Consider the following 13798-nt stretch of genomic DNA (forward strand, 5'->3'; position numbering starts at 1 on the left):
TGGTAAATAGGAATACTTGGACTTGCTTGTCCAAGACAAGTGTCCAGGTAATATAGTGGTTTTCTTGGATTTCATACATTTGTATGTGTTTAATAAATGGTGCCTGTTATGAAGGAGATGCTAATGATGATCACGGTGGCAGTGGTGGTACTGATGTTGACAATAACTGTTTTGTCTTTGAGCACAGGAAAATTTTAACTTTAGCTTAGCTCATGATATCAAAATTCTCTTGTTAGTGTGGAGTCATCTGTCCAGTATGCTGGATAAAACATGCACATTTCTATCAAAATTAGTGATGTGTGATTAGATACTAGAATGTACAGGTAGCTATGTTGTGCAAACTAAATGCTCATTGGTGCTCATAGCTGTCTCTGTGCCTGCTCCTGAGGGACAGGCTAGGAAAGCTGCCCCTCTGCTGACCCTTTGCTGTGTTTCCAGCACCTGCATTGGCGCCCAGGACCCTTACTGCGGCTGGGACGTGGTGATGAAGAAATGCACGAGCCTGGAGGAGAGCCTGAGCATGACCCAGTGGGAGCAGAGCCTCTCCACCTGCCCGGTACGTGCCCACCCCATCCAGCCCCAGGAGGCACTGCCTGAGAAGCCTGGCCTCCTGACCACCCACCCACACTCCCCATGTGTCCACAACCCCCCAGGTGGGAACTATCCTTGCAAATCCAGTGTGTGTTTTCTGAACTGTCTCAGCTCTTAGCTTGCAGGAAGGACACATGGATGCTGTCACATGCTTTTTGCTTGCGAACATCTTAAGATACTATCATGGATCATAGTGTCGCTGAATCTTGGAATTATCCCCTGCAGTTTGGAATGGACTCTTTTGCCCCTTGTAGCACTAATAAAATGGGAGCTTCCACACCAGGACATTTCCTTCGGGGACGGTAATTTCAGAAATCAACATCAGTGAAGATTTGAAAAGAGTAAACTAAAGGGTATTACTTTGACCCCATGTGGAGCCAACTAGTAGAAATTGCTCTGGGTCACGGGAAGGCCTGGGAGAAGCAACCGCATGTGCATTCCCACGCTGAACCCTGAGGGATAAGGAGAAACATGCCTGCATTTACAGCCAGACCATGAATCCAAGAAATGCAAACTCCACTGTTCCCTTTGCTCATCTATTTGGTTCAGGTCCTCACTTGTAGGAACTTCTTTCTTCTTCTTCTTCTTCTTTCCTTTGGAATTCTTCACCCAGTCATCTCAAATTCACTTTTCTGTTCTCATAGCACAAGAACAAGTGCTATTAGCTTCCATGTCTTTGAAAAGCTACAAAGTCTCTCTGCTATTACATAATTGCAGGTCTCTGCATGTCAGTTCTGATGGGACAGGGGTGGGAAGGCAAGTGGCACATTGGTTGTGTGAGCCTTTGCTGTTCCCCAATCCAGCAGAACCCCAGACACATCTGAGCAGTTGCTCCACTTCCCATCAGGCACCAGCCCTATCCACCATCTGAACCCTGTGCTCCTGCAGCCCATGCCTCAGCCTGAAGTCAGGAAATGGGGCACCAAAGGGAAGAAGCCTATGGAAACCAGCATCCTTCCCCAGACGTGGGCATGGGGTCAGGTGGCCTTCCTGCATAGGGTCCTGTTGGTCTGTGTTGCCACACCCAGGCTCTGACAGCTCCCAAAGAGGTTAAGCTGTTGGCATCTTTCGTTATGTTGCTCCAGGTCTTTGCTTTTATAAGGAAACTTTCCTGCCATCACTCTTGAAAATGGCTAGAAAAACGCCAGTGTTAGCGCTAAGTCCCTCCTGCCTTCTGAACAACACTAAGAGCATGAAGGTGGTCACCTTAAATTCTTTGCAGAAGATAAACACATGATGTGCACCATCTGAAATATAGCTCCCAAGTGCAGACACGTCCTTCAGAACATCTTCTTGTAGGTCTTCGACTTTGCATCTTTGACGATAGAAAAGAAAGAGAAGTTAACTGCAGTTCTTCTTAAGCAATAACACTCTGACCTCAGGCCTGTGCTTATTCCAGCGAGTATTCAAGATGTGCTGATTACGTAATGGGAAACTCACACTCGTGCCCTTGGTTTATAGCAAATGTGTGTCTTGGCTATTTTACAGCAAAAAAGAAAAAAGATAAAGATCCAGTGTTTCAGTGACTTGAGAGTTGTTATTAGAGTTGTTTCCTGCTTATGGGAGGACAGCTTCCAGTAGAGACAGATGGACTTGACCTGGTGCTTTGCACACAGAGCTGAGGTGTGTTTTCTGACTGAGGGCAAGATTGTAGCAAGATCAATCTTCTGAGGTGAGGTGATTTCACTACACCCAACCATTTTCCTATCCTCTTACTCAGTGACTTTGTAACATATCAAGATATGCTTTGGATACTTGAAATCATGCAAAGAAGCCAACAGTAGGAAATAAATTATGTCGTTTGGGCAAAAAAAAAAAAACAGATAATAAATAAACAATTTTTTAATTTATATATACTGCCATATAGAAATTAAAAAGCACTATCTATCCTATTATTCTGATTATTGGTTATAATAATGATACTAGCTCATAAATAATAAGTAAATACTCTTTATTCATCATTGTCTAATAATCTTTTACAAAAGGGTAAGTTAAGTGAAAATTATTGGCATCAGTGTAGATAGAGTAGATTCAGATATTTTTGAAAGTCATTAAACATTTTGTTCCAGGCTAATTTTTTACTGAAATGAAAGAAAGACTTAATTTACTGGCTAACATTACTGTATTCTTCATTTCTGCCTTGCCATTAGTTGCGAAGTGTACCATTGCTTTCTATGTTACAAACTCACATGGATTGTAAGATGCAGGCTAATTTCAGAGTTAAAATACAAACAAACAAACAAAAAAATGAAAACAAAGCAAAAAATGTATTGTCAGTTAATACTTTACTTTTCTTTATCTACTTGTATATACATGAATATAAATATCTATCCAAAGGTAATATCACTTTATAAGCTGAGGTTCTGACCGGGAACAAGCATGCTCTATCCTGAAGGAAAGCGAGCAGACCCTGCTGCATTAAGCACAGTGGGTTGCAGGTATGTCTGATATGCCAATGTCAGGCCCTCTTGCGTGAACCTACCCAGTAAATCTGCAGTATCCCTAGTCCAATATACGGCACCACTGAGCTCCCCAAAGTGAATCTCACAGTCATACCTCATATGGTGGCTGTGATTTATGGCTATCTTTGTTCAATTCTATTGCTGTAAGAGAACACCGAAACCTGGTGGTTGAGAAAGCACAGAAATCCACTTTTCATGCTTCTGGAGCCTGGGAAGTCCACGATAATACACCAGCATTTGCTTTGGTTAGGGCTTCTTGCTGTGCTCTTACCTGGGGGAAGAGGAAGGCCAAAAGAGTACAGACCCCTCTCACAGGCCCCTATAAGAGAGGGAAGAGACTTCATGGATTGATTAGAGGCCACCCTTCAGTGCTATTGCATTAGGAACATTCTAGTTTTGGAGTGACACATTCAAGTCACAGGATTATTTATATCCTCGGCTTCCCTGAGTTCAGGTTTGAGAGGGGACCCCAAGAAACCTCAGGGAGAATTTTGGGGACCTATATTCCACCAAAAGAGCCCTAAGTGACCTGTTTATGGGTTTCTGTAGTCCAGAATTCAGGACACTGGTTGGCTGACATGTTGAAGAGCATTCTGTTTGCTCACAAAATTGTAATGTAAAACATGACTATCAGTTTAAGGGATCTGAAGTACTTGAGGGAGATCTAAATTGGTATATCTAGACTGATAAGAATAATGTATATGTTCCCCATAGTTTCTAATACTGCTTAACAAGGGTCTTCAGAATCTGCCTGGGCCTTATTTATACATGAACACCGCCCACATCCCCTGGGGGAATGGAATTACCAGTTTTCTGTACCACAGCATGTGCTGAGTTCCTGTTCCACAATACATTCTGCAACAGCTGTCAAAATGCATGACCAGATGAACACCTACGGGTCTCCCACTAAGAGGATTCTGCTCTGACCCCTTTGTAATTAGCATATGTAGATGGAAGGGGACATTAGCAATTATGAAATCTTAAGCCTTCATTTAGAGGCAGCACCATAGACAGGAGGCTAAAGTGTTTCTCCTAAGGTTTTCATTGAGAAAAAAAGCCAGGATTCAAATCCAATATTTCTGATATTCCCTAATCTGCAGGAAAATATCATCTCCCCAATGCAGTGGCTGATATGTGGACATTAACCCAATTATTACCCTGCCTATTATGCTCAGAGAACAAGCAAGAATTATTTCTGAGTTTTGTGGGAAACCTACTAATACAGAAGGAATTGGGAACTAAGGTCAAGCTTGTGTCTAGACCATGTGTTCAGGGTCATGTGAAGTCACTTTGAAGGGATTGTCCCATTCAGTTCATGGTGCCCCCAGGGATTGGCAGTATTGCTCCCATTTAGGGGATCAAGGACCTGGGACTCAGAGGTATTTAATTAGATTGCCCCGCTCACCAGTACTGTCAGGGACCACATGGTACTCCAGGTTAGCTCTCCTCCAAGGTGCTCTCTGTGTAATCCGTTTGTGGAGCTGGACTAACAGATGAAATTCAACTAACATCAGGACATGAGACAAGCCTTCCCGAGGAACGTGTCCAATATCCTGTTTTGTCACTCTCTGTGGCAAAAGGTACAAGAAAGTCTGAAAATAAATAAAGGAAGGTCTACTAATTCTGAAAATACACCCAAATAGAAATTATAAAACTTTAGTCATAAGAGGATAAAGGTTTTAGTATAGTAAGAATCTAAAGGTGTACTGCAGGGAACTCTGTACTCACCAAATAAATCTACACCTTGGTGAGTTGAGAATGAATCATTTGAACATTAATGATGAATCAAACATAAGATTATAGGTTATGTTTAACAAAAATTGGATCTTCCTTATTTAGCAATTCCTGGGTGAAGGGGAATTAGCTATTGCACAATGAGGAGTGTATGATGATATAAATTTTATTTCTTTGAGACTCTCACCAAGAAAGGATCTAAAGAATTGCATTACAGAATAACCTGGCTGAAATCACAGGTTCTGCACTCAGCTTGTTTGTACTAATTCTCAGAACTCTTAGAACCAGAGTGACTGAACAAATTGCTTATCCCACCTAAGCCTCAGCTTTCTACATCAGGAGGTAGACACTGGATGGGGTGCAGAGTGTGAGGTAGTTAATATGTGTACATACTAGTGCTTGGAGCATACGAAACAGATGATCCCCGTACACATTTTATCATAGTTTCAGATTTAATGTATAATTATATAAAGCACAAACTCTAAAGAGAAAGTCACTTGAAAAAAATCTGGAAGAAATCACAACTACAAAGAATTTATTCTAGATAATTTATTCCACTCCCCAGGGCTGGGGACCAAACCAGGACCTTGTGCATGGTGGACAAATGCTTTACCATTGAGCTATATCCCCGTTCCAAATGGCTTTGTTTCTTATTGTCTGTTTAAGGAAAGCTAAGAAAAAGAAGATATGAAGAAGAAAAGCTACAGAACATATCCCATTATTCATAGTTCTATTTTCTAGACAGATTCTTAAAGTTGTAATAGAGTTAAAGCCAACACAAGTGCACGGCTTAGTGCAGGGTGTAGGTCCTCATGTACTACTCCCATGCTTCTCTGAGGATTGTAAGTTCTCCTAGCTCCTAAATGTAATGGGACAAACTGCAAAGGCATTGGAATGACTGTTGCCCCGAAAGGCTGCAGCTACCCCAGCCCTGGCCAGACCTGAAGCCACATCTCTACCTTGCAGAATTGCGTTCACTCTGTGCGCCCACCAATGCTGCGTCTGATGCAGTTCCCTTCCTTCCTAGTGTTTTATGAGGATCTCTGCTCTGTTCTATTGGCCTCCTCCCTCTTCATTCATTATCATTTATTTCAGATTCTTCTTCTCTCTTCCTCGGTCATCCTTATTGGTTCATTCCCTGCCCAGGCATATACTTGGAAAAGGAACATTTTCGTAAAACCCAGTTATCTCAGGTCAGACCTAAAGGTTTAAAAAAAAAAAAAAAAAAAAGCAAACTCACCAAGAATATCCAGGCATTGCTTCCAGGTGGGAAGCAGGAGGAGATCATTTTCCTGGGCCACCTAGCCATGCTTGGAGACAATTTGGGTCGTCATAACTTGGGGTGAGGTACTATTGGCATCTAGTGGGAGGAGACCAGGAAGGTTACTGAAGATCCAATCATTCTACATTGCTCAGGACAGACTCCACCACCTGTGTGTTAGTCATTCATAGTGGTGACTGAAACATCTGACAAGGACAACCTAGAGGAGGAAAGGCTTATTGTGGCTCATGGTCCAGAGGTTCAGTCCATGGTTGGCTGGATCCATTGCTCTGGCCTGAGATGAGGCAGAACAACAGGACAGAGGAAAGCTGTTAGCTCCTGGCCGTCAGAAAGCAGAGAGGAGGCGGGGGTGGGGGTGGAGAAGAGAAAAAGACGAGTGCACAAAGTCATGCCCCTCATACTACCACTGCTTCCTCCAGCCATGCCCTATCCGTGGATAGTTCCACCCAGCAGTCCATTCAAATTATTAATCCATCAAATGGATTAATCCATTCACGGGGTAATAGCCTTCACAGTGCGTCATTTCTCTCCTGAACATTGTAGTCTTACCATGAGTTTTCAGGGAAACATCCCAGATGCAAACCGTATCACTCTGCAACAAAGAACTATCTATCTTGCCCAATGTCACTAGCGCTGATATCCAAAAACCCTGAGCTAGTGGTGAAAAGGGCCCTCTAGTATCCCTAACTACTCCTCTAGATTACTACTTGTGTAGTTGTTGACAAGTTAAAAAACTTCTTTGAATCTTATTTTTTTTTCTGTAAACATAGTATAAATGGGCTGTTATCAATAGGATTGCATATGCCTAATACTAATAGAGTTCTTGGTGGGTAGGACCTAAGAGAGGACTATTTTCATCCTACCACACATCAAGAGGTAACATTTCCAGGTCTGATTCTGCTGCCTTGTTTGGGAAGGACACTGCAGGAACAGGTCTGATTCTTCAAACCTTCTCCTCTTGCTCACAAAGTGGTGATGGATGCGCTGAACATTGCCTCCTTACATGCCAGTGTCCGAATGGAAAGAGAAGAGTTTCTTCCTCTTATCTGGAGGAAAATGATTTCTGGAAGCTTCTAGCAATCTGCTTTTGAGTCTCCTTGGTCCCATTTGGGTCACATGTCTATTCTTAGATGAACTGTTGGCCAAGTGAGGAGCCACTGGGGGACGCAGGCAGGCAGAGCCCACAGGGGGTGAAATCCCCGGGGCCTTCCTCAGTTCAGGACTGCGCCTTTCACAGGGGCTCCATGCCTCCGTGATAGCAGCTCAGCAGAGCTGCTCCTGTCCAGGCTGCAAATGTCAGCAGCAACCCTAGCCACCCCTCGGGTCTGCAAGCTTAGTGTGTTAGTCAGCTTTATTATTATTATTATTATTATTATTTATATGACAGCAGAATGCATTACAACTCTTATTACACATATAGAGCTCAATTTTTCATATCTCTGGTTGTATACTTAGTATATTTATACCAATTTGGGTCCTCATACATGTACTTTGGATAATAATGATAATAATTAATAATGATTAATAAACATTCAACCATCATTAATTACCCCATGCCCCCTCCCTTCCCCTCCCACCCCTGTGCCCTACCTAGAGTTCATCTATTCCTCCCATGCTCCTGCTCCCTATCCCTCTATGAATCAGCTTCCTTATAGCAAAGAAAACATTTGGCATTTGTTTTTTTGGGATTGGCTAACTTCACTTAGCATTATCTTCTCTAACTCTATCCATTCACCTGCAAATGCCATGATTTTACTCTCTCTTATTGCTGAGTAATATTCCATTGTGTAGATATGCCACATTTTCTTTATCCATTCATCTACTAAGGGGCATCTAGGTTGGTTCCACAATTTAGCTATTGTGAATTATGCTGCTATAAACATTGATGTGGCTATGTCCCTGCAGTATGTTGTTTTTAAGTCCTTTGGGAATAGACGGAGGAAAGGGATAGCTGGGTCAAATGGTGGTTTCATTCCCAGGTTTCCAAGGAATCTCCATACTGCTTTCCATATTGGCTGCACCAATTTGCAGTCCCACCAGCAGTGTAGGAGTGTGCCTTTTTCCCCACATCCTCGCCAACACTTATTGTTGTTTGTATGCATAATAGTTGCCATTCTGACTGGAGTGAGATGAACTCTTAGAGTGGTTTTGATTTGCATTTCTCTAATTGCTAGTGTTAGTCAGCTTTTTATCACGGTGATCAAAACAGCTGACAAGAACAACTTAGAGGAAGAAAAGTCTGTTTAGGCTCACAGTCCCAGAGGTTTAGTCTATGGTTGGCCCTGGGGTGGAGCAGACCACCTTGGCAGAAGCGCGGGTGGAGGAGTGCTGCTCAGTTCATGGCAGCCAGGAAGCAGAGAGAGAGGAGAGGGCTGTAGGGAAGAGGCACCCTTCCAGAGCTGGGACCTCCTCCACCTCCTCCAGCCACGTCCCACCAGCCTATGGTGACCACACAGTCCATTCAAGCTAGGGCAGACTGACCAGGACACAGCTCTCATAATCTAATCATTTCACTCTGAATATCCTGGCATCAACACAGAAGCCTCTGGGGGACACCTCATTTCCCACCGCAGCACTCAGGTTACGCACAGCTTCCTGCCTGGTGGGTCCTGGGGCCATCTTCCGCCCCTGGAGGTTTCCTTAGCTCAGCACACACCTCGGCTCTTGGTGCCTCATCTAATTCGCTTTATAGTCTCCTGGACTGTGAGTTCTGTTTCCTGCCAGGACCATGACAAGGACAAGTTCTTAGTCCCTGGATTTGTCATCTTTGGTAGCCCACTTATGTCACAAAGGTGGGTTACTTTCAGGTTTATAGTCTGTGGGACTCTTTTTCCTGACGATGAAGTCATCTTCTGGAAGTTTCTGTGTTTCTTCTCCCAAAATGGCTGGATTGAAGTCTAATCCACAAAAACACAGGCCTGCAAGGGAGGAAGAAGCATTTTATGTTAAATTTTAGGGTGAAGATGTGTTCCACCATTTGGATGCTGGTATCTCGAGTAACTGCTGTTCTGGTTATGTTTGCACTTTGCCCTATTTTAAAATTCCCCTGTTTTTAAACTCTTTGGTTTTCTGCATCACTTGGGGTGAACTGCCACATGTTGTTTGTTAAATTTGTGTTAGGGGTCATTAGGAAGGACAATCACCTGCCCCTGAGTCACACACAGCAGCACCATGGTGCCTGCTTGGCACAGTCCTGCCCTGTGCATCCGTTCACCAGTAGCAAGCTCAGCAGGAGGCACCTTGTATTCCTGAGCAAACCCAATGAGTCCAAACTGTCCTCAATTAAAAACAAGCTATGAAGGGTTTTCAATGTGAGAGTTCCCCAAATAGTAGGCGGTCCCTTGTCTTTTTATCCCTAGTAAGAACTCTTGTCACCATTTTCCTTCCCAGCAAGACACCTCCAAGCCAGAGGCAGACAGACACAGCTAAGATTTGGGGACCCTTGAAAACTGAGTTCCTCGTAGTCCAGACTTGGTCTTGTCTGAGCCTGAGCTTCATTTGCATGCTTCCAGGGAGGCAAACAGGTACTTTATTTGATTGTGAAGCCAAATAGAACTGTCTCAGGCAAGTGTGTGATATTGTCAATGTCACTCCCAGACTGCACAGCACCCTGTGGGCACCACAGTGGAGGAAAACTGGTTTTGCAGGGCTCCCCAGAGCACCTTGCACCCTGTCCCTGACAGCACAGTCATAGCAGTAATGACAAGTGTGAATAGTCAGAGTACTATGGACCTGTACTGTGTAAACATTGTACAAATGTTCTGTCTGCTCACCATTATTCCTAGATGCCAGTTCCATGGTCAGTCAAGCCACTGATGCTCTGTATAGTACAAGCAACAATGGCACTGTTCCTGGATCAGGCCGTGGTCTGGGTGTAGAGCATGTGAGCACTTGTTAGCACAGGCCTGCTTAGATCAAGGCGGGGGAACTACAGATCCGTCATGCGTGTTCGCAGGAGTGCTCTGGACAGGGGCAAGAGGAAGGCCGTTAAAAGGGTGGAGAATGAATGTGGAAAATCCCCAATAGCAGAATCTTTGCTGCTTTGCCAAGAGAATCTGTCCAGTTGGTAGTTTGAGTCCGCATGGCAGGCAAGGCTTGGAACAGCACCGTGGTCTGCATCCAGGCAGGAGCTGCAGATGGACACCACGGGGGCCGGGGAATGGGCATGTTCTGGTGGGCAATGTGGGAGCACTCAGCACTTGGCAGCCGTGATGCTCTTTGTCACCACTCGAGCTGCCCTTGGCCTCAGCAGTCCTCGCCAGCTCCTTCACCTGCACCTTCTTCACCTGAGGGGCCAGCACAAGTGTCCATCCCAGATGCCAGATGCTTGTTGACTGTCCCCTGCTCAGGGACCATAGCCCTGGTCGTGAGCCACATGGGACTTTGCAGGTGGTAATGATACGTGTGGAGCCCCCACTGGCCTGCAGAGCCCGGAGGCTTGATTGGGACCTGGCCCCCGGAGCTGCTGCAGCTCCCGTTGCCCACAGGCTCTCAGAGCAAGTGAACCCTACCTTGCCAGGTAGAGGCGCCCCTGGAGCTGGGTGCGTTTCCATAACTACTTCGCCGATGTTTCACTTTCAATAATGTGCGTACACAGGCAACAGGTGTGTACCTCGGTGATGTTTTCACTCCCGTTAATCTTGCTCCGTGGATTTCCCATATCAGGGGACCATACTTCCCAAACCCTATTGCCAGGTCAGGGGCATCTTTCACTCTTTCATCCCTCCCTCCTCCTTTCTTTCCCTCATTTTTCCTTCTTCTTTCCTCTGTAACTCCCTCCCCCACCAATGACCCCAGGGCTCCACTTTGACTTGGTCCCTCACACATCCCTGTAATTTTGGAAACACTCCACGGGCTTCTGATGTCTCCAGGGCTCTTCCAGGGTCACTCCGACTCGCTTGCAGTTTAACACTTCCCGGCACCCTCACCTCTGTCTGCTCCTAGATCAGGAATCTCACTGTGGACGGGAACTTTGGACCATGGTCTCCGTGGACGCCCTGCACGCACACGGATGGCACTGCTGTGGGATCCTGCCTCTGCCGATCCCGTTCCTGTGACAGCCCGGCCCCCCAGTGTGGCGGCTGGCAGTGCGAAGGCCCCAGCATGGAGATCGCCAACTGTTCCAGGTGCGTTCTCCAGACTGCTCTGGTGTACTCAGGTGCTGGGGCATTCGGTAGATCATCCCTAATGCACACCTTTCCTAGGAGACAAGCGGGGCGAAAAGACGGGGACACCCACCTCTTAAAAATTACGTGGTCTGGGGAAGAAAAAATTAAATTATAAATTAGAAGGAATTTAAAACTACAAGTTAGATCATAAATCTAAACCTGTTCATATGCTCATCATTAGTGTAGGGAGAATATTACTAATTTACAATGCACGATTGGATTGGTTCAGGGGTGTGTCCATGTTACTGAAATAAACTATTTCTGCAATACATAGACGATCACCCCCACTGTAGAACAAATATATTAGGTGGAAGATAGAAGAAGCCAAATCTTTTCATGATCAGAAGTCTGCTCTGTAGTCAGAGCTCAGGTCTGCACTTAGTGACACTGGGCTCTGGTAACCAGGAGGACACTTCAAATAATGTGATTCATGGAGTAGGTTTCCTGTTTTCTCTGTTAAAAATTGATAAATCTATAAATTTTATAAAGCTACACTAGTTTACATCTTGCCCTGCTGCTGTAGCACCCTGACCACAAACATCAGTACATCCTCTGAGACCATCTTCGGGCACCCTCCTTGCATGTACACTAATGCAGAATGTTTGTTAAAAGGTGTTCTTTTCATGAGCCCATCTGAACATGCAGAGGGCATGTGGACACTTGTCTATGAAGTCATGGACAGAGGAAATCCTGAGAGGGGATCAAACTATGCCAGAACCCAGGACAGGAAGTCTCAGCATGCCCTAGATAAGAAAGGGGACATGCAGATAGGACAGGTGATGTTGGCATCTGCTGACAGTCTTTGCAGGGTAATTGGCTCACCCACAAAGTTGAAGGAGCCATTTGCGGGCTGAAGATATAAGATTGTACGACAGAAGGCATGGGCACCATCAAATTGTGTGTTGCCTGCTGTCCACACTCTAAGTGGCCACCACTGATGACAGGCAGAAACTTCATAAATGCGGCCAAGCTGCCATCATCTGAATATTACCATAAGTGGCTGATGTCCTTTCTATACTGCTTAATTACAAAAGAGCTATCTGAGTGCATTGTTGACTGGTTTATTTATACATCTTCAGTGTTTATTCTAGTCAGAAAGTCATTCTCTAAGTTGTCTTGAAATACAACTGGTGGTTATTTTAAACTTAAAAATCAAAGAAGTGAACCAGTTCTAGCAATGTTTTAAACATGTAAGTGAATTGTCTCATACACACTTAATCATTAAGATGTTCCAGCTGACGATATATGATTATTCTGTGACGCTTTTTTGATTGCCTGCTGCTGTGTCTACCACCAGACAGCATTTAGAAGCATGTCAACCCAGTTCCATGTAGTGAACACATACATTTGCAATTGCATTCATTTATTTCATCACTTATTCTGTGTATTATAAGAATATATCATAAAATTCCAAGTTTGTTAAAATGTTTAGGAAATTAAGAATTTCAAAACAATTTTGAAAGCAATATTTTCAGCATCATCTAACATTTATTTTATATGTAAATAAGATGAATATTTCAATTAATTACTTGAGTTATTCGTAAGAATATAGTTAGAGGGTAAAAGAAACTAGCTAATTACTTTTATGAAAAACATGGAAGTCTTACTTTGATTAAATTACCATAAAGCAGCTTTATTATAATATGCACAAGGCTAATAATGTAGATTTTATTTATATCACTGCTAAGTTTCAGCAAATAAAGTGGGGAAATATTAGATACACTAAGAAATTTCTTTGAGGAATTTTCATTTTAGATTGTTTTAAAGTTAAGGGTTTAAATTATTATTTATACCTGTATTTTCATATAGTTGTGGACCTGGTGTTTCTAAAGGAATGTACAAAGTGAAAAGCAAAGTTAATGTGAGTTGACTTCCCCACCCTGTGGAAATACAAATCCCATTGGTGAGGTTATGAGTGCCCATGGAAATCCACATGTGGTTATAGAAGTAGAAATGACCCCACATGCACTAGACCCTCTACGTGGGAGTTTGAACTCTGCATTTAATAGATATCTGAATACCTAAAATCCCCAAATACCTACAATTTATTTTTTAATATCAGGGAAGAATAGCTAAGGGAGATGTCTAAATTATAAATGACCATGAATATATGCATTTTAAGGAAAAAATATAATACTGAAATAATTCCTCTTGTTGTCAATCATGGTTTATTTTATAAAATCATCTAATTCTACTTTTATTTTATAATTTTTTCTATCTGCATTATTGTATGTCTGTGATGCATAGAGACAGATTCATGTAATTTGCACTCCTTGTTTATGCTGTTTATATTTTGTCACTTTTCAAGGATCTGAACTTAAATGTTCCTCCTTCATTTGTATCAGAAGTCTGACTCGACACCTGAGCCTGGTGACACTCTTTGTGCACATGATACCCTCAGGAGGGTCGCTCACTCTCTCTGATGTTAGTAGATCTGAAAGGAGGTGTCAGTAGAGTTTTAAATGACTCTTTGGTTCCCAGCTGCACTTTCCAAAGATGATAATGGATGCATTACAAGTCAAACAAAATCACAAAATCTGGATGTTTAGGGATTCACTTCT

General features: G+C 43.5%; 1 protein-coding gene across 3 annotated transcripts in view; it reads left to right on the forward strand.

Moving 5' to 3' along the window:
• Positions 1–13798, forward strand: part of Sema5a (semaphorin 5A) — a 452724-nt gene that overhangs the window by 370403 nt on the left and 68523 nt on the right. For all 3 annotated transcript variants that reach the window (XM_076857478.2, XM_076857480.2, XM_076857479.2), the window contains 2 exons: positions 439–556; positions 11014–11195. In XM_076857478.2, coding sequence (XP_076713593.1) covers positions 439–556; positions 11014–11195 — 300 coding nt within the window. The remainder of the gene's footprint in view (positions 1–438; positions 557–11013; positions 11196–13798) is intronic.

Source organism: Callospermophilus lateralis, chromosome 5 (assembly GCF_048772815.1).
Source record: "Callospermophilus lateralis isolate mCalLat2 chromosome 5, mCalLat2.hap1, whole genome shotgun sequence".
NCBI classification, from domain to species: domain Eukaryota; kingdom Metazoa; phylum Chordata; class Mammalia; order Rodentia; family Sciuridae; genus Callospermophilus; species Callospermophilus lateralis.